Genomic DNA, 24313 nt, shown 5'->3' with positions numbered 1-24313 from the left:
GTGTATACTGTTTAGGCCCATCTCACTTGCAGGTGTCTTGTGAAATCTGTACGTGTTTCAACTCAAGGGTGATCAGTGAAAGGCGGAATATGTTTGGCACAGAAGGGTCTCTTATCAACTTCCTCTGCTATTGCTTCTACTTCTGGGGCTCAAACCCCTGTGAAAAAGTAAAAGTCATTGGAGCCTAGGGCGCACAGGAAACACTCCCCTACAAAGTCTCCTGCACCTGCTCAGAGTTCAAAGCCTCCTTCTAAAATCAAAAAAAGTGTTGGATCTGATATCTTCGGATCCGATAATTTCTGTGACCAAGTCTCCCTGGATCTGGGAACCCTAGATTCTCTCTGGAACCTGCATCTCCTAGACTTAGATCTCCATTTTTATAGGAAACTCATGGAAGTCATCCTGCCCTCTTTCCACAACCTCCTCAGTCAGATCCTCCTGTACTCTTTCCAAGGATGTGGACAGGATGAGGAGGAAATTTCTTACAGCATAAATCCAGATGGGAATGTTGCCAGCTATCTCTCCCATTGCATCTGCGAGCCTTCAGCCACCTTCACATCTCATACTGACTCCTCCTCAGGTCCACCCATGTTTCTTCATGTCCAACCCACGGTTTCAGAGCCATCGGTTCAGAGTGTGCCAGGAATATAAGTGTCGGATCAGAGGATACCACTTCCTTCTTCAGATTCGACTTTGTCTCTGATCTGTTCAGCAACAATCCTCACTGAGCAGGATGAGTCTTGGAGCCGAAGCGTCGGTGCCAGATCCAAAGGTTGACTTCAATTCTGAGATTTTCAGTGCTGCTGTTTCTCCAAAGAGCCTCAGAGCTTGACAGCTTGGATCTGGCTCCTTCCTTGGAGGGGAGATCCAGCAAGGGTGGAGAACTGACTGAGTGATTTCTTCTTCTCCTGGACACTCTGCTTTTCAGGAAGTGGAGAGGATTTTCTGTCATCCCAGAGTATCCTCTGCTGTCACTTCCCCGGATCCTATACTTGTTCCCCAATGGATTTGAGCTCTAGGTCTCACCATCCTTCTCCACAGGGACAGCCAGCTACCCTGCAAGACCTTCCAGACAGTTCCTGTTCAGGAACTCCCCATCTCTTCTGATACCTCTCCAGAACACCCCACTGAAGAGGTCCATCGGAAGAGGACATGAACAGGAGGCACTTAGATTCCCCTCAGGAATTTTTGACCAAGAACACAAATTTTGAGGAGGGGTGAAGGGTCCCATAGGTCTCCACTTGAGGATGTCTCCTTCAAAGACATTTTAGAGACCCTGCACCAAAAAGGTGGTTGGGCCTCCCTACGCCCTTCTAAAGACAAAAACTGCAAAAAAAAAAAGCCATTCCAAAGGCAAAAAGGCTTCCCAAAGTCCTTTCCAAGAGGAATCAGTGTTTCTGGAAGCCTTTGGGTCTGGCCCATCTACATCTTGGGTTACCCCCCTGGCGGATGACCTTGTAGACCTTATCTCGCAATGGGCATGGAAGAAACCAGTTGCCATTCAGCCTATCCCCTGCCATCTGGACAAGATTCTAGAAGCCTCCAAATATAGGGCAGTACTGGAGTAAGGGAATCTCTGTAGATGCTACAACTGTGGCAGCAGCCACCAAGAAGGAACTAGCAGCACAGAGTTTGTCTGTCCACCCTCCTAATAGGCAGTCTAGGGCATTGGACATATTTGGAAAGCACGTTTATGCTTCGGCAAGCTTTGCCTTGCGGTCATTCAACTTTTTGGCACATTTTACTAAATTACAGAGGGACTTGATCAAGGAACTCCCCAAGTCTACCCCAGGGTCCATGTTGGCAGAGGAAGAGAAAAATTACTCCTCCCAACTGGCCACCCTGCAATCCATTTTGATTGCGCCCATTAGGTTAATATCTCACACTGCTGAAGGTTCCTCATGTGCCCTTTAAATCCATTTCTCTACCCCGCAAAGACCTTTCTCTAGGAATCAACACGGTGGTAAGAAGATGTTCCAGAAATCTCAAGGACCTTCTCAGGACTTGTGGGGAATTTTTTTTACCAGAGGCAGAGGGGGAAAGAATAACAGAAGAGGCCATCCTTGCGGCAGAGGGGGTCCGCAGAACCAAGAGTCTCATGATTCCTTCTGGGACAGGCACTTTCAGCATTCCTGAAAAATTGCCTGACTGTTCTTCGATGGAAGCAGTTGGGGGGTACTTTTCCTTACACCCAAATGCCTGGAAAGCCATCACAAGAGATTCTTGGGTGCAAAGTATAACATCCAGAGAATACTCTATTCTCTTTCACAAAAACCCTCACAAAGGAAACATCTCCCCTATGTCCCAGCCAATCAGAGGGAGTTAGCAACATTAGAAATCCAAAAGCTGCTAGAAAAGAGAGTCATCCAAAAGGTCCCACCAGACAGAGCACGATCTGGGATTTACTCAAGGTTCTTTTTAGTGCCAAAGAAATCAGGTGAGCTAAGACCTATCCTACATTTCAGTCATGCAAATCAATTTATGAAGAATACTAAGTTCTGGATGGTCAGGGTTCAGTCCATTCTACCGCTTCTACAGAAGGACAACTTGATGTGCTCTACAGATCTTCAAGATGCATACTATTACATCAAAATAAACAAGTGCTTTCAAAGATATCTGCACATTTGGCTGGGAAACAATCATTATCAGTTCAGGGCCCTGCCCTTTGGTCTCACAACAGCCTCCAGCATGTTCATCAAATGCATGGTAGTGATGGCAGCTCATCTCAGACTGCACAGATTCAGAGTGTTTCCTTATTTAGACGGCTGGCTCCTTTCCACACCAACCAAGCATCTCCTGGATGTATTACTTCAGCTGTGTCCATTCCTAGGGACCACAGTAAATCTTTCCAAGTACCAACTTCAACTAGTTCAAGTCTTGGAGTTTATGGCAACTTGGCTGGACACAGTCAGACAGCTTGTATTCTTACCTCAGAGCAGAATTCATTCCCTGAGATAGCATAGCAGACATAGACCATCCCTATCCTCCTGCGAGACTGGTTCTTCAAACCTTAGGATCGATGGCTGCAGCGATCACCTAACTACTCATGGCTCACTTTCACATGAGAATTCTCCAATGGACTCTGTCAGTACAATGGTCAATGCTTTGGCATCTGTTAAAGCACCCTATAAAGATTTCATGAGCTTGCAAGGATTCCCTATTTTGGTGGGTTCAGTCTGAGAAGTTCTGTCAGGGATGTCCATCTATCCTTCCTCCCACCCAAAGGCCACGCTGACCATGGATGATTCCCAATTAGGGTGAGGGGGGGCATTTCATGGGATGGACTGTTCAGAGTACGTGGTCCCAAGAACAGACCAATTTGCATATCAATGTCTTGGAGATGAGAGTGGTCCTATTAGTGTAGTAGGCCTTCACAGCCCTCTCCCTCTATATATGACTGCTATTCAGACAGACAATATGTCAATGGTTTGGTACATCAACAAACAGGGGAACCAGATCTTACCCCATTTGCCGAGAAACAATAAGGGTCTGGCAGTGGGTGATCTCCTCCAACCACTTTCTTGTGGCAATGCATATTCTGGGGAAATCCACATCTTAGCCAACAAGCTCAGCAGGTCCAACCTAATGCTGCATGACAGGTCTCTCAATCCTGTAGCGATGGCAATGATTTTTTGTCACAAGGGTCAACCTTACTGTGACCTCTTTGCCTCTTTCTCTTGGGTTCTTTGTCCTAATTTCCCCCTCAGGGAGTGTCCCCATGAGATGCACTAGTCCACATTTGCCCCCCCCCCAAGTTTTGTATATGGTTAACCTCCCATTCCCTTAATATCCAAATTTCTCCAGGAAGCACAACAGTTGAACAACAAGGTAATCTTCATTGCTCCCCCCTGGCCTAGGCAGGTGTGGTTCCCTTTCCTATGGTCTCATCTTCTATGTCCACCTTGGACACTGGACCCCAGTCCAGATCTACTATCGCACCCATCAGGAATGATTCATCAAGATATTCAAGGCTACAAGTTATCCGCATGGTTTCTCCAATTTCAGTGTTGCCTAGACAGTCCAGGCTTTCCTCTCCAGTTCGTCAGATTTTATACTCATCTCAAAAACCTACGATTTACAAGAGTAAATGGAAGAGATTTTCATTTGGGGCAGAACAAAGGAAGCTGGATCCCTTCACAGCTCCAATTTTGGCTATATTAGATTTTCTGGCTTCAATTTTTCAAAGAGTTGCTAGTTTCAACACCGTAAAAGTCCAGCTTGCAGCCATCCCTAATTATCACATAGGTCATAATGTCTTCCCCTAGCTTTTTGTAAAATCTGTAAGGCTTTTCTGAAGGGTACTCTTCTGCTTAGATCTCCAATAAGAGACCCTGCTCCACCCTGGGATCTTACATTTATAAACTCGAACGCCCTTGATCAAATGGTTAACACCCCCACCAGAGGTGACAACATATTGGACCTGGTCATCACCAACATGGGCGACCAGTGATCAAACCCTTGCTGGTTAGATCAGATCATAGACGAATCACTCTGGATATCCACATTCTGCCCCCGCCCCCACCCCCAATCAAGGAAATCACCGTGAAAAACTTTTCAAAAGCAAACTTCACGTTACTTAAGACAGAGGTGGAAAGGTTCACAGCCCCATGCTAAAGGACAACGCTCTCCAAGCTGCTGAATCCCTTACAAAGGCACTCTATGAGCACCTGCAAGAATGCATGGATAGTACTATCCCAAGCAAAACCAAGACTCACTCCTCCAAGAAAAGGAAACCAGTCTGGTGGACCCCTGCCATACACAAGCTATAAATAGAAGGAGGAAACTAGTGCAGAAAAGAGTAAAATCCCAAGAAGGAAAGACATCCCTGATCAGTATCAGCAAGAAACTACGATCCCTCCTAAAATCATCCAAACCTTGCTTCGAAAGAAAAATTGTCAAGGACTCCAAAGATAATCAAAAAGCGTTCTTTAGCTATGTCAAGAATCTAAGTGGAAACTCTCAGATCTGCTCTGAGTTAGTGCAGAATGGCACAAAATACACTGAACCGACTGATATTGCCAACATTCTGGCAGACAGGTTTAGTGTAAACTTCACCCCCCTCTCACCCCCTAAAGGGCCCATAACCATACCAGAAGAATGTAGTGCCCCAGCAATCACTGACACATAGGTTAAAACAGCCCTATCCAAAGCCAAAAATACAGTTTCAATAGGCCAGACAGTGTCCCAGGCTGTGTCTTACACGAGCTCCAAAATGAACTAACCCCTCACCTAAACACACTGTTCAAACTCAGCCTCTCTACAGGCTATGTACCCATAGAGTGGCGCACAGCAACAGTTATCCCGCTCCACAAAGGTGGAGCCACAATGGACCCCAGAAACTATCGCCCTATAAGCCTGACTAGCCTGGTCTGCAAGGCTATGGAGCGCATCATCATGGAATTCATTAACAGAGACATTAGGAACCTGCAAACTTTGGACCCTACCCAGTTTGGCTTTAAGGGCAGATCATGCCTCCTAAACCTGGTGGATTTCTTTAAGACAGTTACCAGGGCTTTAGACGAGAGAAAGGAGGTCCACACAGCCTACCTAGGCCTCACAAAGGCTTTCGACACTATTCAAAACACACTTAAATGCCAAAATGTAATAAGTAAAGCTTTCGGGCTCACCACCCTTCATCAGTACATAAAACAATGAAGTTTTTCACAACATTAAATAGGGGTACAGATAGAATCACATGATCTAGCCAGCCTAACATATTTAACTTGCAATTAACTATTTAAATTATTTAAAACTATACTAACATGCATAAAAAACATTTTAAAATAATTAAATTGTCCCTTACTAGTCATACAATATAATTCATTACATCTATTTGCACATGTATAAATAAATACATTTGCATTACCCTAAAGTCTATACAAAATATATTTCATGTAAAACTTCTTTTGTACACATTACCATATGCACATTGCATAACAATTATTAGTTCACATTTCATAGACATTCAATCAAGAAAAATTCATTGTGAAATATAAATTCTTAAATATATACATTTTATAAATACTTTAATAAAAAAGCCATAATAAAATTATAATAAAAATATATTCTTAAATATTTTCTCTCTGTCTTTTTACCAATACCGGCTTTATGCTAACTGTATTATTTAGACCTGGTAGTGTGTCTGCCTGTAACCTAGTGATCCATTCATACTCTCTTAGTTCTAAGGCATTGTTCATATCTCCTCCTCTAATACCTGTAATTATTGTACATATACCTCTAAATTTAAGTGTGTGTGACATTATCCATAATATGCTTATATAGAGCATTAGTAATTACTTTCCTTCTAATTTTCGATTTATGCTCTATAATACGTTCTCTTAACTTCCTAGTTGTCTTGCCAACATAAAATGCTGTACAGAATGTACATGTTGCAAGACATACTATTTGTGACGTATTACAGTTAGCTGAACATTTAAAATTATATTTATTTTTACTAATAGGATGTTCAAATTCATTTGTTAGATCGTATATATCTGTACAGCAACTGCAATTATGGCATTTCAGTGTTGCATTTTTATGCTGGTATAAAACTCTCTCAACTTTAAAATCTTTATAACATAGTTTTTGTTTTAATGTTTCCAGATTTCTATATGAGAATCTAGGTTTTAAACCTATTAGTTCTTTGATTTCTGGCATTGCTAATAGTATAAGCCAATTTCTTTCAATAATGTTACACACCTCTTTAGTATTTATATTATAAGTAGTTATATATCTAATAAGTTTATTTTTTTCATTGGGTATCTGTACTAATTCTGTCATTCTCTGACTAAAAATAGGTTTATACTTGTCTTTCCTACCTATTTCATTTCGACACTATTCCCCATTCTGGTATTATAGACAAGCTCACCAGCCTGAACATAAACCCCTACATCACGAGATGGGTTGCCAATTGGCTCACGGATAGAACCCACACAGTGAGAGTTGCAGACTCTAGGTCCGACTCTAAACCAGTTACAAGTGGCATCCCACAGGGCTCAGTCCTGGGACCCCTCCTGTTTGGTATATACTTCGCAGAGGTACAGGCAAGCACAGGAGGACTATGGCTCACCATGTTCGCAGACGACTGCAAACTGGGGGCCATAATTGACTCTCCAGCTGATACAGACATCCTCCAGAAGGGTCTCACTGAGACGGATACCTGGTGTCAAAATCATGACCTCAAGCTAAATGCCAAAAAGTGCATAGTCATCCCCTTTGGAAAAAATGAAAGTACCCGTGAACTACCACATACGTGGTAGTCCCCTAAATACAGAAAATGTAATAAGGGATCTGGGGACCCAAGTAGATAGTAATTTCTCCTTTGATAATCATATTGCCAAGGTGGTTAGAAAATCCTTCTATGTGGCCCACCTAATCACAAAAGGGTTTGCATCTAGAACAAAAGAGGTTATTGTGCCCCTCTACTCATCACTCATCAGACCCATCATAGAGTACAACACCCCATTTGGGATGTACCTTACAAGACACCTGCAACAGCTGGAAAGACCATAGAAGCACCTCACCAAGAGGATTACTGGCCTCAAACATATACCCTATGCAGCCCGACTGAATAAACTCCAGCTGTACTCAGTTGCATATCGCTTACTCAGAGGTGATCTCTGCCTGACATACAAGGCCATGTCCAACCCAGAACTGATGTACATGCTCCATGTAAAAAAACAAATTCCCAAGAGCCACACGCTCTAGGGATCTAAACCTCACCACAACGATAAATAGGACGTGCTGGAGGGATAGATTCCTATCCCAGAGACTCCCCATGCTTTGGAACAGGATTCCAATCTACATTAGGCAAAGCCCCTCATTAACACTCTTCAAGAGAAACTTTGACGAGTGGATGGGAAACAAAAAATTTACCCCGAGGATCACTGCAGTGGCTCTGCTGGACAGAGGCACAGGGAACTAATGGCTCTACTGGACTGAGGCACAGGGAACTAATCTAAGGGGGAGGTGAAAGCCAACATATTCTGGCTAGGCTTATAGATGACCTCGGGCAGATAGCCTAGTACTTATTTTGTACTTAATACTTAGTATGAACCTATGAACCTACTGTTTTGTTACAAACTTTAACCCAGTTCCCCCTTTGAACCTGCAGCTAAGTCATTCCTGAAATTTCTCTCTTGGAAAAAAATGTTCTTGGAGCTCAGAAACTCGCCTTGCTGACATAATAGCTACAAGTACTCTCTTCAAAACTGCCTTATTTGGTTTTTCACAAAGACAGAGTGACATTACGTACAAACCCTTCCTTCCTGCCAAAAGTTGTTTCTGAGTCAAACATGAATCAAGTAATTAATTTACCAGTCTTCTTTCCAAAATTTGACAATAAGTGAAAAAACATGCTATATCTTTTAGATGTACATAGACAACTTCGTTTTTACCTCCATAGAACAAAAGGATTTCGAAAAACTGATCAACTGTTTGTTTCCTTTGCTAAAAACAAATTGGGGAAACCAGTATCCATAATCACCTTAGCTAAATGGATAACAGACTGCAGTTCCTTTGTGTATTCTCTAAGAGTTTGTCCTTAACTAAATCTCTAAAGACTCATTCAAATACAGCTATGGCTGCATCATCTGCTTTTTGGGCCACAGCTTTAATTGATGACATTTGTGCTGTGGCCACTTGGTCCAATTCCTACCTTTATTGTTCAATACAAGTGTGAAATCATATCCAGGAACAGGGCTGTCTTTGGCTCTGCAGTTCTTGGAATATCCTTCCATGAGGGCCACCCAAGATTATTGTAGCTGGGGACTCTCCCATACGTTGAGGAATGAATCCGATATCAAAGTTATGCACTCAACATAACTATGCATCTGTGTTATCCATTTTCATTCTTCCTCAACTCTCCACCCCCCCAACCTTTTGGGAGTGAGATGATGAGATGCATTGGAATCACTGTCTCAAGTCTGAGCCCCTACCCTCTCTCTATCCTACTTCTTGTAATGATTATATTTATTAAAAGTATTTATATGCCTTCTGGCATATTTTGCAGCAGCAAACTTGATCTGAGGTTATTTGGCAAGTAAGAGGCATTATGGGTAAAATAACGAGCTTGAGAATCAGATTCAAGAATCTAAAGAGATAGGCCAAGTTGGATCCGAAACCCAGATGTTGAGGAAGAATGAAAATGGACAACACAGATGCACAGTTACAGCGAGTACATAACTTTAATTTCCCTTTCCTCCTGTTCCACCCAATTTTCTCTAAAGCATTGATAGGTTGACCAATATACCACTACTTTCTTGTTATATTCTTTTCAAGGTCACATGACATGCCAAACATACTTCTGCTTGCCTCCTTTATCATCATATATGTCAAGTATGTTCACGTCTAAATCTATTTTGTACTTGTTCATAAATTTATAAATGTTTCAGTGCTTTACTAAATACTGTAATAACATTCTCAAAACATTTGAATGCAATGTCTTTCTCTCTGGGTATGCACATATCTGTATAAATTACCTCCATATACTTAATGTAATTGTTTCTTTTTTGAACCAATAATGTAACTACTTATGGGAGCTTTCCTTCCTAGGTCAGTCCTTCAGAATGATCTTTGCCTACTTAAAAAAACCCTGTATACTCTTTACATCTACATTTCTCAAGCAAAAATACAGTTGTGTAAAATCTTACCATAACAGTAGATGTCCTACTCTGCACTGTTGCAGTATTCATTACACTAGGGAGAGTGCCAAAGCTCAGGAAGGACCAGCAGAGCTAACTAGGAAGTCATGAAGCTTCTAGCTCTGGAAATTCTATCCAGCTTGTAGTGCTTGATAAAAGTATGCACCTAAGTCCAGGTAGCTGCCACAAGAACAGAGGTAGTATCCAAACCCTTAAAAAAGCATCAGAAGAAGCCACAGCTGTAATAGAGTGAGCCTTAACAAAAGAAAGAAGGTTCTTATGAAAGGAATAGCAAAAATAATGACTTTAGAAACCCAAGAAGAAATAATTTGATTGGACACAGCCAATCCTAAGGACCTAGGATGAAAGGAAATAAAGAGCCGATCAGATTTACAAAAAATCTTAGTCTTACCCAAACAAATTTTGAGTTGTCTATACACATCCAATGTGTGTAGCACACCTGCTCAGTGGCAAATTGCACAGAAGGGGAAAAAGTGGGCAAATAAACAGATTGATTAAGAGAAAACCCATTTACCACCTTGAGGGTGAAAGAAGGATTAGCACGAAGGAACACCCTATGTTTATGAAACACCAAAAAAAAAAGAGGACAAAGCCATAATGGTCTTGCAGAAGGGCTAACAAAAGTACAGTCTTCCAAGAACAATGTTGCAAGGAAGCTGAGGGTGCAGGCTCAACAGAAGCCTGGTCATTTTTTCTAAAACAAAATTAAGATCCCAGGGAGAAGGAACAGGCTTCCTGGGAGGCCTAATATGAAGGATGCCTTTAAGGAATTGTTTAGCTGCAAATCTAGACGCTAAAGGAGGTAATAAAGGCAGACAAGCAGAAATAACTGATAGTGGGTCTTAACAGAAGAATAAGCCAACCCAGCACTGAGCAATTCACACAGGTAGGTAAGAGAGAACCAAAGAAATATCCACAGAAAGTGGATTCAGGTTACGAGAAAGACACCAAACAGAAAACCTCTCCCATCTGGATAAGTAGGATTTTCTAGTAGTTTTCCTGGCCTCCTGCAGGACCCTAAGCACGCCCTCATTAAAAAAGGTGTCTATGTGGAATCAAAATTCTATCACCCACAATGTCAGATGAAGAGTGGACAGGTAGTGATGGATGAGAGATCCCTTGTCTTGTTTGAGTAGGTCCACCCTGTGAGGTGACTTGTGATGACTGCCCTTGGCCAAATGCAGAAGAGGGAACTAATGCTGTCTCAGCCAAAAGGGAGTTACCAACAAGATTTTGTGAGCATCCTGTTGTATTTTGAACAGGACTTTTGGGATGAGGGGAAGGGAGGGAAAGCATAAAGAAACACCCCCTTCCAAGAAAAACAGGCCACCCACCTTCCAAACCAGAGGACTTGGGACCCTGGCACAAAATAGATGAAGTTGTCAGTTCAGAGGGGAAGCAAAAAAATCCATTTGAGGAGAACCCCATTGGTGGACAATGTCCAAAAACACATCCCTGTGAAGCATCCATTTCTGGGACTGGGTTATGGACCTGCTCAGAGAGACTGCCATAGTGTTTTGGCCTGAAGGAATGTACACTGCCCAAGAGTCACTTGGAACCAGATAGCTAGTTCCATCACAGGGAGTGCCAACCTGCAAAGAAGATAAGACCTGTATGATGACATACCAAGTCACTGTAGTATTTTCTGTAAACACCTTGGGAGGTCCTAGGGAGAAGAGGATGAAAGGCCTAAAGAGCAAGTAGAAGAGCTCTCATCTCCTTGACGTTGATGTGGTCTTTCTGTTGATGAGACGACCAGACTCCTTACACCTTTAGGAAGCCGAAAACTGCTCCCCATCCCACGTCTGAGGTATCTGTGAACAGCTCCTGAGAGGGACGAAGTGGATGGAAACGAAGCCCTGGATTTAGACTCAACTGCTAAATCTACCACTAAAGTTCCTGCTTCAGACATGGAAGAAGAACTAAAAAAGCAAGGGAATAAGAATGCTGAAGTCAAACTGACTTTAGATGCTACTGAAGTTTTCTCATGTGGAGTTTGGCAAAAGGGAGCATAGGAATTGAGGAACCCATGAACCCCAGAGCTCTCCAAAATTCCCTTGCTGTAACTGAAGTCAGAGGAAGAAAGGAGTGAAAAAAGGAAATGAGAGTTAAGGCCTTGGGAGGAGGCAGGGATGCCAGCATTGGAACGATCTAGATCCTGCACCCAGAAAGACATGATCTTGAGAAGGCATCAGAAAGGGCTTTCAGAAAGGACTTTTTGAAATGTATACTGAACCCCAGGCTCTGCAGAAGAGAAACTGCAAAATGAAGATTTTGCTACAAAGTCTCTGGAGAGGAAACAGGAGGTCATCTAAGTAGGGGAAAGACTTTGATCCCCCTTAACCTGCGAAATGCAATTACAGGACTGAGGTATTTGGTGAACATCCTTGGGCCAGTACACAGGCCAGAGGGCAAAACAGAGAACTGAAAATGCCAGGAAGCAACAGAGAAATGTAAAAACTTCCTGAAAAGGGGATGAATTGGTATATGGAGATAAACACCCCTGAGATGCAGAGACACCATGTAAGCCTGAGAAAGCAAAAGAGTGAACGAAGTCTGAAAGCACAACATTCAAAAAGAGGATCCTTCAGAAATGTATTTAGATGAGACAGATTTAAAATTGGTCTTTCAAGTACCCTCTTTTCTGGGTACTAGGAACATTCTGGAGTAAAACCTCCTCCGCCTTTGGGAAACTGGAACTTCTTGAATAGTATCCTGAGTCAGCAGATCCCAAAGCACCCCTGGAAAGGAGGACATTTGGTCTGGGGGGGCTGAGGAATTCCCATAGGAGGGGGAAAAGATTTCCAGACCATGAAATAACCTTGATGGATAATAGACATAACCCAGGAGACCTGAGTAATCTTTAACCAAACGGAGAGAAAGATAAAGGCGAAGAGAGAGAGGAATGCAGCTGGGAAGAACAGGATAGTCAGACAGTATCTGGTTTATCAGGAAAAGGAGACTTCTGGGGCACCAAAGTCAGAGTAGCTTTAGCAAGAGGAGCCCACTTCCCACCTTTCTTGCCCTTGTGTGGACGGTGAGATTACCTGCAAAGACATGCTTATTTGGGTAATTTCTCTGAAACTTATGGACAGAAGAAACAAAAACATGTTTAAGTTGCTGTAAAGCCTTGCTCTTTTGCTGAAGAGACTTAAAGTGGCAAGCAGCTTCGCCAAACAAGTGTTTATTATCCAGAGGAGCATCCATCAACTTAGCCTTAATATCATCTGGCAAAGGTTGAAGCCAAAGTCAAGCATATCTCCTCATCACAGACACAAAAGCAGCAGCTCTAGAGGAAGCATCTGCTGCATTACAAACTACACTTAATGGAATGATGAGCCAGCTAGGAGGAAGTCCTTAACAGGGAAAGAGCAGAAGTCTTTCCTTCAGAGTCTGGAAGATCAGAAATTACCTGACAGGTCTGGGAAAGAAGAGCCAACATGTACCTGGACATGTGGGTCTGATAACCGACCACCCTAAAAGCTAAAGTAGCAGAGATATAAACCCTTTTCCCCAACTTTTCCATGGTTCTGCTGTCTTTATCAGAAGGCATTAACTCTGGAGAAGGTAGCAACTGAGACGGCTTGTCAGAAGCCACAGACATCAATGAGGAGTCATCAGAAGGGCACTTGTAAAGAAATGTACAGTCCTCGGGCACCCTATAAAACCTATTAGGTTTCTTGGGGGCAGGGGGCTGGAAGTCAGGAGCCTTAGAAGCATTAGAAAAGGCATGCAACAAGGCAGCAAAAACAGGGGGGACAGCAGAAGGTCAGGGACAATCCATCTGCAGGATAATAATACATTTTCTGTACTTCAAAAACCACAGCACAATCCCATTTAAAAAAAAAAAAAACTCCATCATTCTAGAGATTGTGCCCCTAAAAGAAATTTCCTCAAAAGGAGTATCAGGACTAGTAGATTTATCTTCCTCAGACCCATAATCTAAAGGAGAAGGAATCTGAGATGAGTAAGCAAGGGATTCCTCATCTAAATCTGCCTCCTCCTCAGAGGAAACCTGTTCCTTGGATCTTTTAAAGGGGAGTAGAGGACCAAGTAGGAGCTTTGACAGAAATTCCCTGATGAGGTTTTAAAGCCATCAAAGCATTAAACAACCCCTGGTTGAAATTATGCCTTTCACCCTGTGGGTCCTTAGGAGCTGGAGTAATATGTTTAGTTTTCAGCTTTTTCTTTAAGGGGACATCCACCTTATGAAATGTAGAAGGTTCGTACCCCAGACAGTATTCAATAATAGTAGTATGAACTTCTTCTCTGATCAAAATTTGAGGAACAGCCCTAGGCTTTTCAGAAATAGCCGCAATTCCCCCAGCACATCCAATGCGAACATCTGCAAAACCTCCAAGGACGTGCCTAAGGTTGGATCTCCGCCAGCCTCCAAATGGGCCAAAGAATCCAACGATGAAGCTGGGCCAACCTCCAGGCTTTCACTCACCTTGGGAGAGATGTCCCGAGGAGGTTGTACAGCAAAAGACTTCGGCCTAGATTTCTTGGCTTTCTTCTTCACAGACGGCTGCCCCTGGGAGTGGGAAGCTCCTTCCATGGTGTCTTTAGCTAGGAGATTAAGACATTTGTTTTCCAGATACAAAGCTAAAGAAGAAATCCTACTATAGAGGGTCTTGGAAGCGAAGACCTGAGAGACTGAACAGGATATATGGTCTTGGGAGGCACTAAGGCAAAACAAACACTGCTTGTGATGGTCTTTATGGGGAGTCTGTCTTCCACAGTGGCATTTACCCTTCTTGGATGACATGAAACCCCACAAGCAATAAAAAAATAAAAAGATAACATAAGATGCAGTAAACCCCAGCAGGGTACTTATCTGCAAAGGCTTGGTGAACCAGCAATGGAACAAGCGTTCAGACTGATGATCAAGATGTGGCGTTTGGACTGGCAGCAAAGAAGTTCTGAGGATGGCACTTCCAGATGTCAACTTTATGGCCTACCCTATATGCAGGGAGCATACGTATGATATACAGCATACCTTAAAGCAACCTAAAGGCTTTCGTATACTGTCCGGACATCAGGCCACCCTTGGCAGGGGATCCCCAGTGTAATGAATATTGCAACAGTGAAATGGAAGGACATTAACATTTACGGAGGTAAAACTTTAGTCCCATATGAGGCCAGTGCCAGTACACCCCACCTGAGTTTTGATATCCACAAATGCATGACATTTGGTTACCTTACTTAACTACATTCAGCTGCAGTACCTGATACATTGCTCACTCCTACATCACTATTCTGTATCCTAAATTAGGAGCAAGTTGCTCTCCAACTTCCAACTACCTTGTGGAAATCTTTGCCTATGTCCAGTGTTCATTACATAATAAGCAAAAGATAAACACATGCATAAATAGGTGGCGAAAGATCTATGGTACGATCAGACCTTCAGCCTGGTACTTCTTCAATCTTGCTTCTGCTGTGAGCACTAAACCATGCGAAATACAGATCTGCTTGCAGTTAAAATGTGGCACAGATCGTTATGTTAGATCAATGAGAAGTACAGTCTAACTTCTATTTTAGCATCCTAGGAAAACATTTTAAAACGAAACATTGAAAACTAGCTAAAAAATAACAATTAACCCCACAATGCATGCAGGCAAGTTTTTCTTGAAGCATTTTATTAATGTAGAGGACCTCCACATGAAGGCAGAGTGATATGGATTTCCTGCCCTACTTCATAAGACACCAAAAGACTTAACTACAACATAAAACACAACATTTATTCATCCCACAGGGAATCTTCATTATAAAATAATTTATACACCATCAAATCTAAGTAAAACATGACTTAGCCATTCCTAGCTTTGTACTGCATTCTCTACGCTATTCAACCCCCCTCAGTGCACATGAAGTTGGGTTTGCATGCATGAAATCCAATAGCACTCTCTCTAGAAATTTGTCTAATTGCATCTTCTTACTGCCCACTACAATTAAGATTCTGACCATGAGAAAGCCCTCATGAAAATCAGTTTGTACCCCTGCCTTCTTTCCCTCCCTCTGAGGCCATAAACCTATTGAATTTCACAAAATGTACAATCAACAACATAGAAATCATTTCTCTGCAGACACAAACATGAACTGATGTCAAACTTAAGTGCACAGTTAAGGAAATACAACATCTCTGCCTGACAGTGAGAGGCATTTTAGAAAGCAAATGTTAGTCTTTTACAAAAGCAACTCATTTAATAACTTTTTATTCATGGCATAAAAAGGCTATATTGCTGTACAGAAGATGGAAAAGAATATAAATCAAAAACGGTTTCTGATTAAAAATGTACAACATTTTCTTTAGAAATTCAGAGTTTTTACATTAAGCACTCGTGTAGAAATATTCAAAAAGAATAGCAAATATTTGGGGTAGAAGACTATTTTATAACAATGGTAACTATACACAGTGATTCAAAAATATTAGTACTGCAAAATATCTAGATATGTTTTTTTTCTGACCACAATGGTCTTTTGACTGAAAGATAAAATATGTTTTGCAGTGATGAGCACTTATTAACAGTGCTCCACATGATGAAGTAAAAAGGACACTGAAGACAGATATGCACTAGTACTTCAAGCACAACATGTACATTTAAAAGTATTTAATGAACCCAAGTGACTAGCTCAGCTTAGTGCAGCACTGCTGATTTGGGAAATCAGCAATGGAACTGGATGTCCTTTTCCCAATCAGCCCTCTACAATTTTTAATGGCTTTGCAGCAGTGGAACACATAAAACAGACAGAATGGTCTCTTTTTGTCAGCAGCACTCATCATTTATATGCAATCTCCAAAGAATAATTTTCTGAGCTTTTATTTAAAAATGGTCATCAGAAATTCTGCCAACAAATACATCAAATGGGCTTCAATGTGTCACAGATCAAAATATTTAATATTAATATTTAATATTAATAATAAAAAACATCTTGCAACTTGCCTGAAAGGAAAGCTTCTTCCAGTTTCTGTGAATCGCCTCTGCTGAAAGGAACCCAGGTGTCTCGGGAATCTAATTTTTTGCAGTAGAACCAATGAGGATATACTGGCTCATAGAGCTGTTTCAAAGGATCCATATCGACAATCTCAAAGGAACTGCTTGAGCTGGAAGATGGTGAGGGCTCCACTTGTTCATGAGGTGGCATTACAGTTAACTGCAAAATCAAAACAAAGTTTTCTGTATGGTAGATAGAATGAAAACAGTCCTTCGGAAGTAAAGCAAACATTAATTATTGCCTCAAAGCATCAATAACAAGTTCCAATAAAGTTGCCTCATAAACCAATATAGGAAGAAGAAAACTCAAAGTGCCTACACACTATGGAGTCTTTCAATTAAATGCAGGACAGCCACAAAATGTATAAAAAACTACATGGCAGTAGTGCTGCTAATCAAGAGGTACAGAAATGTTACTTTGTGCAGTGTGAGGGAGCTAGAGGCAGAATGCACAAAGGACAATCAGAGTACCCATCAAGATAAGCAAAGGTCAGTTGACTTTGCTTGTGGTTCCACAACTGTATTCTGAAAGATAAAAGGTCACAGGGCAAGAACCAGACTGGATTAAATAAAAAAATGCCGGCTTTCTCAATGGTACTATAGTTAGACGTCCTGGACAGCATTGCTGTCAATGAGTAGAGTTTTGGGCAAGGGTTTGCCTCTGTTTCTGAAGGTGCAGATCTGCCTCTGTAGAGGGCAGCTCTTATGTAATATGTCAAGCCAGATTCACAAGGCTTCAGAGTTGTTAGGGTATTCACTTTTTTTTTTATCTTGACCTTTTCTCTCCATACCTCATGTGACAATAACAGCCTAGCTATCTGGAATTTTGTAAACAATCATATGTCATCTGTGAATATCAAAATGATTCATATGCTTGTCTTACAAATGTAAAAGAACTATATGTTATGTGTATATTAAACTACTGGTGCAGAAGTGTGTGTTGAACAGGGTTTGTACAGTACTGAGCTTCAAGGATGTGTCCACAGTGTACCCTACTGGAAATGAACAGAAATGTATATAGACTATATTCCTGTGCTAATGTATGTTTTAATAGTAGAAGCTGGAACATACAGAGTTAACTTGCAAAACTTCAAGAAAATAAGTTGAAGTTAAAGTGTTTTACGATTGTGTTATCTCTCAGTTTCAGTTCAGCAGCACACACAATCTCTAGAGCTAGAAGTTTTTGTATTATCTTGAAACAGAAATAATTACTAGGTTTCAAATATAAAAGCGTTTTATTGTTTTACGACTTCCAAGTTCTGCAAACTTCTGAAAGACAAGTACTTCTCACACAGAGATGTTAAAATTCTGTTAGTATCTGTTTAGCCTGGGAACTGAAGTCAGGTGACAGAATGATATCATCCAAGCTAACCCAGCAGTAATTTATTGTAAAAGTAAGTTTGTTATTAATTTAAGAATTCTCAGAGAGAGACTATGCATTTTGTACCTTGTCTTGGACCTAGAAACATCCATTCAGCACTTCTGCTTGCGTGTTGTCTGTAAGTAAGACTTGGGGCATAGTACTTCTTTTAGATATAGACAGGAATATAGCAAAGATTAGTCTAGATGTTTTCTGTATTTATTTAAGACCGGCCTACAATGTTGTTTAAAATATTTCCTGTGATTTTGAACTCTTATTGTGTTTGTTTTCTGAGTATTGTCTTTTATTATGTATTATTAAATATGTTTAAACCCATCTTTGTGGCTGATATTTGTAAGACATATTTAAGCTCTTAGTGTACTTGCATATGTATTTGATGACACTGGCCACTCCTAAATAGCCTTGGAAGTCTTGGTCAAAACTACCACTTGGATTAACAGTAACATTAAACAGTAGGATTGGACACCCTTTGGAAGGACTTTATAGAAGATAAGTAAGGGTGGATGGTGGTAGCTGGTACTACTTTATAGTCTGGGCAGAAGGAGGCATAGCTAGTAAACCTGTGTCAGCTTTCCCCAGGTGTATGTGTGTGTTTGTATATAAATCAAATCTCAAAGTAAGTATGTATGTGTGTGTGTGTGTGTGTGTGTGTGTGTGTGTGTGTGTGTGTGTGTGTGTGTGTGTGTGTGTGTGTGTGTGTGTGTGTGTGTCAGCTACTTGGGCAAGGACACAAAGCATTGGTTGGACAGACAGTGTGCTGGAGGACTTATCTTGGCCACTCAGATTATATCTTAACCCTACAGCTGTGCCAGTGGGAATTCTTATTGGGGATCTGGTGAAAGAGGCAGAAACCAGCCCCAGACTGACTGTGATCACCATGTGATCTTAAGGGAAATTGTACTTTACTATGTGTGTACTTGTCATCCTCTCATTGTGCACATCCTTCACTGTTGCCAGTGGTGAGGATTGAGGCTCCTTAATTACTGGGCCAGTGCAAAGGTGTCCCATATTAATTGGCTAGCAGTGGTGGGATATCTACATCACATATTAATTGGCTGACAGTGGTGAGTTAGCCACATCACATATTAATTGGCTTGTAGTGCTGTGGATATTGAATTCCTGTAGCCTGTGTACAGTGGTCACTGAAGGTGTTTGTACTCTAAATTAGCCACGGAATGAACATTCAGTGTTTATATCACAATTGTTTTATTTTTTTGTTAGCTTAGTTAGTCAGGGAGAGCGGGCAAGCATGTCAGCAGAGGAGTATGGCAAGCTGACAAGGAGTCAGTTTTCTGAAATGTGCCAGGCTAAAGGACTAGTGCATGCCAACCGGACTAAAGCAGACATGATTGCAGCTTTAGTCACAGCTGCATCACAGAATAGCAACTAGGAGGACAAGCAGACTGGCCGTGGAGATCTAGAACTCTCAGAAAATGGACAGCTCAACCTTTCCACAGAGAAATTAAAAATTTGTCTCGAGTTAGAGAGCCTTGAGCTGGAGATCACGCATTTGGAAATGCAAGCAGCAGATAAACTGAGACATCTTGAGCTAAACTGCGATGGCTGGAGGCTGAGAAGTAGAGGCACAGGCAACATGAAAATGAGATGCTGACTCTTCGCCAGAGTCATGGAGGTAATGGGGAAGGGAGTAACTGAATCCCAGAAGCAACAAGGTCAGTAAATTTCTTCCACAATTTACAGAGGTGGATAATTTTGATTGCTTCATTCATATGCTTGAGAGGGTATGTAAACAGTATAATGCTGACTAAGGGCTCTGGGAACGTTTCCTGACCCCTTTACTCCATGGTAAATCTGTAACCACTATTTCTAAACTGTCTGATACTGACTGTTTAACTTATAAGGTTGTAAAGAACTGTCTTTCAGAATGCTTTAAGTTAACACCTGAACTTTATAGAAAAAAGTTTGAGAGCACAGAAGCAAGGCAGATGAAAGTGTGTGTGAATATATAGCTGAACTATTTATTTATTTATTTCAGTTTGATTACCGGGGAAGTCCACTGGGCATGGGGGCCCGTTTTCAGTGGAGGCCCGGGGAGAAAATCTCCACAAAAACAACAATTTTAATTACAAGAAAGAGTTCAGACACAGAAGAAACATTACAAGTTAAACAGGTAGTTACAAGGTAGTCTACAAACAATATCAGATTAGTAGAATTAGCAAAATAGCAAAATTTTTGACAGTATCAATTTGGCAAGAATTGGCTTATTATATAAAATGATATATAATATATAAAAAGGCAGAGAAAAAGCAAAGAGAAAGAAGACATTAAACTTTAATGTTGGATGCTTAAGCAATTAGTATTTTATAAGAGGTGAGGAAGGTATGAGGTACGCTTGGGTAGCTTAAGCATACAGAGTAAAAGATGTTTTAGTTGCTAATACTTTGGTATTTTTAGGAAAGATTGGAGAAGGATCAGGGGGTTATAAAGATTAGCCTGGAGAGAAGGGGGAGGATAGTTGGACCGGTGTAGGTTGGAGAGTACAGTTGCAGATCCTATTCAGATAGAGGTGAGAATGGAGTTGGGTTTTGAAGTTGTCTAGGTTGTTGCAGGATCTTAGGAAAGAGGATAGGGCATTCCATTTTTTAGCAAGGGTAAAGGATAACAGAAGTTGACCTGCAGGGCGCTTAGGTTTTTGTACGGAGATCAGGTTTTGGTGAGAAGATCTAAGGGATCTGAGGGGGGTATAGGGTTGCAGAATATTGGAAAGAGCAGTACAGTTAGTGGGATGGAACACTAGTTTGTGGGTTGTGGTGAGTTGTAGAAAGTTAAGTTGATTAGGGAGTTCAAGCCAGTTTAGAGAGTGGAGGGAGGTGCAGTGATGGGAGGAGGATTTGGATTTGGTGGCAAATTTGGAGATTTTATTGTAGCATTGTTCCAATTTGGAGGTAAGGGTAGAAGATAGGTTAGTGAGCAGTGGAGCGCCATATAGTAGAGAGGGAAGGAGGTAAGTAGAGGCAAGGGTTTGCCTAGTGGAAGGGGACAGAAAGTGGATGTTTCTATACAATAGACCAAGTTTCATATGTGTTTTTTGATGTTTAGCTGAATATGAGTGTTGAATTTGAACTGTTCATCAATTGTAGCACCCAGAAGTTTAGTGAAGTTTACTATTTCACTCACGGAGTTGTTGAGGCTAGTTATTTGGAAAGAGTTTTTATCAAGAGGAGAGGATTTGGAGGGGGAGAAGAGCAGGATCTTAGTTTTGTCGGCATTAAGGGAGAGATGGTTTTGGAACATCCAGTTTTCAGTAGTAGAAAATGCTGTTTGGGTTAGTGCTTGGAGCTCTGTAAGGTTAGGGGCGTGGCATATCAGACTGGAATCATCGGCATATTGCACAATTGTGGCGTTGGGGATGGTTTTATGAAAGCTGTTGATAAAGATATTGAATAGTAAAGGGCCAAGAATGGAGCCTTGAGGTACACCGGTGGGGGTAGGAAGGAAGGTAGATGTTGCTTGGCCCCATTTCACGGCTTAGGATCTGTTTGAAAGGTAGCTAGAAAACCAGCGGAGAGCTTTTAGGCTCAGGTTGAGGTCAGAGAGGTGGTTTAGAAGGAGGGAGTGGGAGATGGTGTCAAAAGCTTTGGATATGTCTAGTACAATGGATGATACTAAGTTACCCGAGTCATGTGCAGAGTTTAAGAGTGAAGGAAAGAGAGTAGGGCAGTGTTAGTGCTGTGTCCAGGCCAAAAGCCGTGCTGGGTAGGGCTCTTCTTTTCATAGGTGGGTGAGTGGATGTCAGGTCACCACTTTTGAAGGGCTGGCAGACCTTTGGTGAGGGAACAAGCCCTTAGCACTTTGCCTGAAGACATAAGAATCTAGTTAGCTGATAGACAATGCACTACTGCAGATGAGTTGGGGAAGAAGGAAGACGTATACCTAGCAAGCAGGGCATCATTGCACAGGAAATGGACACTCAGTGCCGCTCATGGGTCTAAGGGAACCCATGGTGGGCAGCCCACTCTACCCCAACAGAGTCCGATAGTAGCAGGGGAAGCCACTAGTCTAGGTCCACATCCAGGACCAAGGGTTAAATGTTTTAAATGCAACCAGTGGGGCCATGTAGCATACAAATGTCCACAGAGGCAAGGTGGGGAACAAAAAGTGGGTGAGACAAAATGCCAACAGTAGGTTTTCTCGAGACAACAAGTGTACCAAATTACCACAAGAGGTTATATCCTATCTTACTGGATGGGAAAGAGGCCACTAAGACAGACACAGCATCTGACCTAACCATTGTGAAGCCTGCAATGGTTACACAGGAGCACTACTTGCTTGGGCAGTCTACTCCAGTCAGAGATTTAAGAGGGACCCCATTTCAAATACCTTTGGCTAGGGTTCACCTTAACCGGGAGGGTGGAAAAGGAAGCAAGCAAGTAGGTGTGTTCAAGGATATCCCTGCAGATGTCCTGATATGGAATGATTTTGATAATGCAATACAGTGTGCACACAGTTACAAGCAGTCAGGCTTGGGGACAAGCATGTGGGTCTGGTAGCCTGGGGGAGACCCAGACAGACAGCACACTTGCAGACAAGACTGGTGAAGTGGTTACTTCAGGGAGGGAGCTACCCTGTAGCAGTGAGACTGAAGGTGAGCCAAAGCTGCTTGAGGGTACTGATGTTCCCTTGCACAGAGTGACTGCAAGTGCAGAGGTGAGTAGTAGTAGCACCTAAGCTGACAGTGAGGCACCACTGTCACAGGATGCCAGACTTCCTGTGGAAGCTGAGCTGGGAAGGGTTACTAAGAGAGTTGAGAGAAGCTCAGCACTCGGACCCTACATTACAAGGCCTGAGGGAGGTAGCTAGTGAGGCACCTGATTCTCAAGGGAAGGGGAAATCTGTATAATGGGACAACAGGTTACTGTAAAGAGAGTGGACCCATAAGGGAGGGCTAGAGGGTGAAAGAATACAGAAGTTGGTATTGTCCAGAGCCTACCATCTGGCACTTCTAGCCATAGCCCATGATATTCCCTTTGCAGTTCATATGGGCATAAAATGTATGAAGAGACATATTATGCAGAACTTCTATTGGCCTGGGATTTCCAGAGATGTAACAGGGTACTGCAGGACCTGTGAGCAGTGCCAAAAGGTAGGTAAGGGAGGAGAAGAGGTGAAAACTCCTTTGATGTCTTTGCCTGTGACTGAGGAACCATTTCAGAGGGTAGCTATGGATATTGTGGGGCCTCTGAGTACCCCAAGTTCCACAGGGAAAAACTATGCCTTAGTGGTAGTAGATTATGCTACCAGATACCCTGATGCAGTGGCTCTGTCCTCCACTGAGGCAAAAAAGATGGCAAATGCTTTGTTAGAGATTTCCAGCAGGGTAGGTTTCCGAAAAAAATATTGACTGAGAGGCGCCAATTTCATGTCAGACCTGCTGGCTTGTCTGTGGAAGTACTGTGGGGTGAAGCACCTAAAGACCACCCCCAACCATCCCCAGACTAATGGTCCTGTTGAGAGGTTAAACTCTACACTCAAGACGATGCTACGGGCATCTGCAGGTCAGTTTAAGAGGGAGTGGGACAAATATTTGTCCCATCTGTTCTTTGCTTACAGAGAGGTGCCACAGGAATCCACAGGCTTTTCACCCTTTTAGTTGTATGGGCATAGGGTGAGGGGACCTCTAGATTTGATTCAAGATGAGTGGGAGGGTGAGTGTGAATCTCACAAGGAGTCTGTTGTGGCATATGTCCTAAACCTCAGGACAAGGCTCAGGGAACTCATGGGCTTTGCCCAGGAGAAACTGGCAGAAGCCCAACTGCAGAAAAAGGTCTGATATGACAGGAATGCTGGAGTTAGAGAGTATGCTGTAGGGCAGCAGGTAATGGTTCTCATTCCTGTTAGACACAACAAGCTGCAGGCAACCTGGGAGGGACCCTACAAGGTAGTAAGGAAGGTCAGTAATGTTAACTCCATGGTAGAACTGCTGGGCAAGAGGCAGGGGAACAAATTGTACCATGTTAACATGATGAAATCTTACCATGACAGGGACGCCCTTGTGCTGAGTATTTGCAGTGGATGGCAGAAGGAGTCTGAGGTGGATCTGGTGACTGATCTCCTCAGTGAGGCTTGAACTGACACCTCAGTGGAAGGGGTAGCAATGCCCCAGTAGCTATCCCCTACCCAGGTTCGGGAAATATGAGCAGTGTTACAGGTGTCTGGGGACATGTTCACTGGGAAACCAGGGTGCGCCCACCTGATACAACACCATCGGGATACAGAACCCCAAAGGCCTATTAAGCAGGCCCCTTATAGGGTAC

General features: G+C 42.3%; 1 protein-coding gene across 4 annotated transcripts in view; it reads right to left on the bottom strand.

Moving 5' to 3' along the window:
* Positions 1–24313, bottom strand: part of DDHD2 (DDHD domain containing 2) — a 1375691-nt gene that overhangs the window by 1018629 nt on the left and 332749 nt on the right. For all 4 annotated transcript variants that reach the window (XM_044084314.1, XM_044084317.1, XM_044084316.1 and 1 more), the window contains exon 3: positions 16607–16817. In XM_044084314.1, coding sequence (XP_043940249.1) covers positions 16607–16817 — 211 coding nt within the window. The remainder of the gene's footprint in view (positions 1–16606; positions 16818–24313) is intronic.

The sequence above is a fragment of the Protopterus annectens genome, chromosome 9.part0 (assembly GCF_019279795.1).
Source record: "Protopterus annectens isolate FY-2018-M chromosome 9.part0, PAN1.0, whole genome shotgun sequence".
In the NCBI taxonomy this organism is placed as follows: Eukaryota; Metazoa; Chordata; order Ceratodontiformes; family Protopteridae; genus Protopterus; species Protopterus annectens.
Note: the sequence above shows the minus strand (reverse complement) of the source record. Positions and strands in the feature narration are given on the sequence as shown.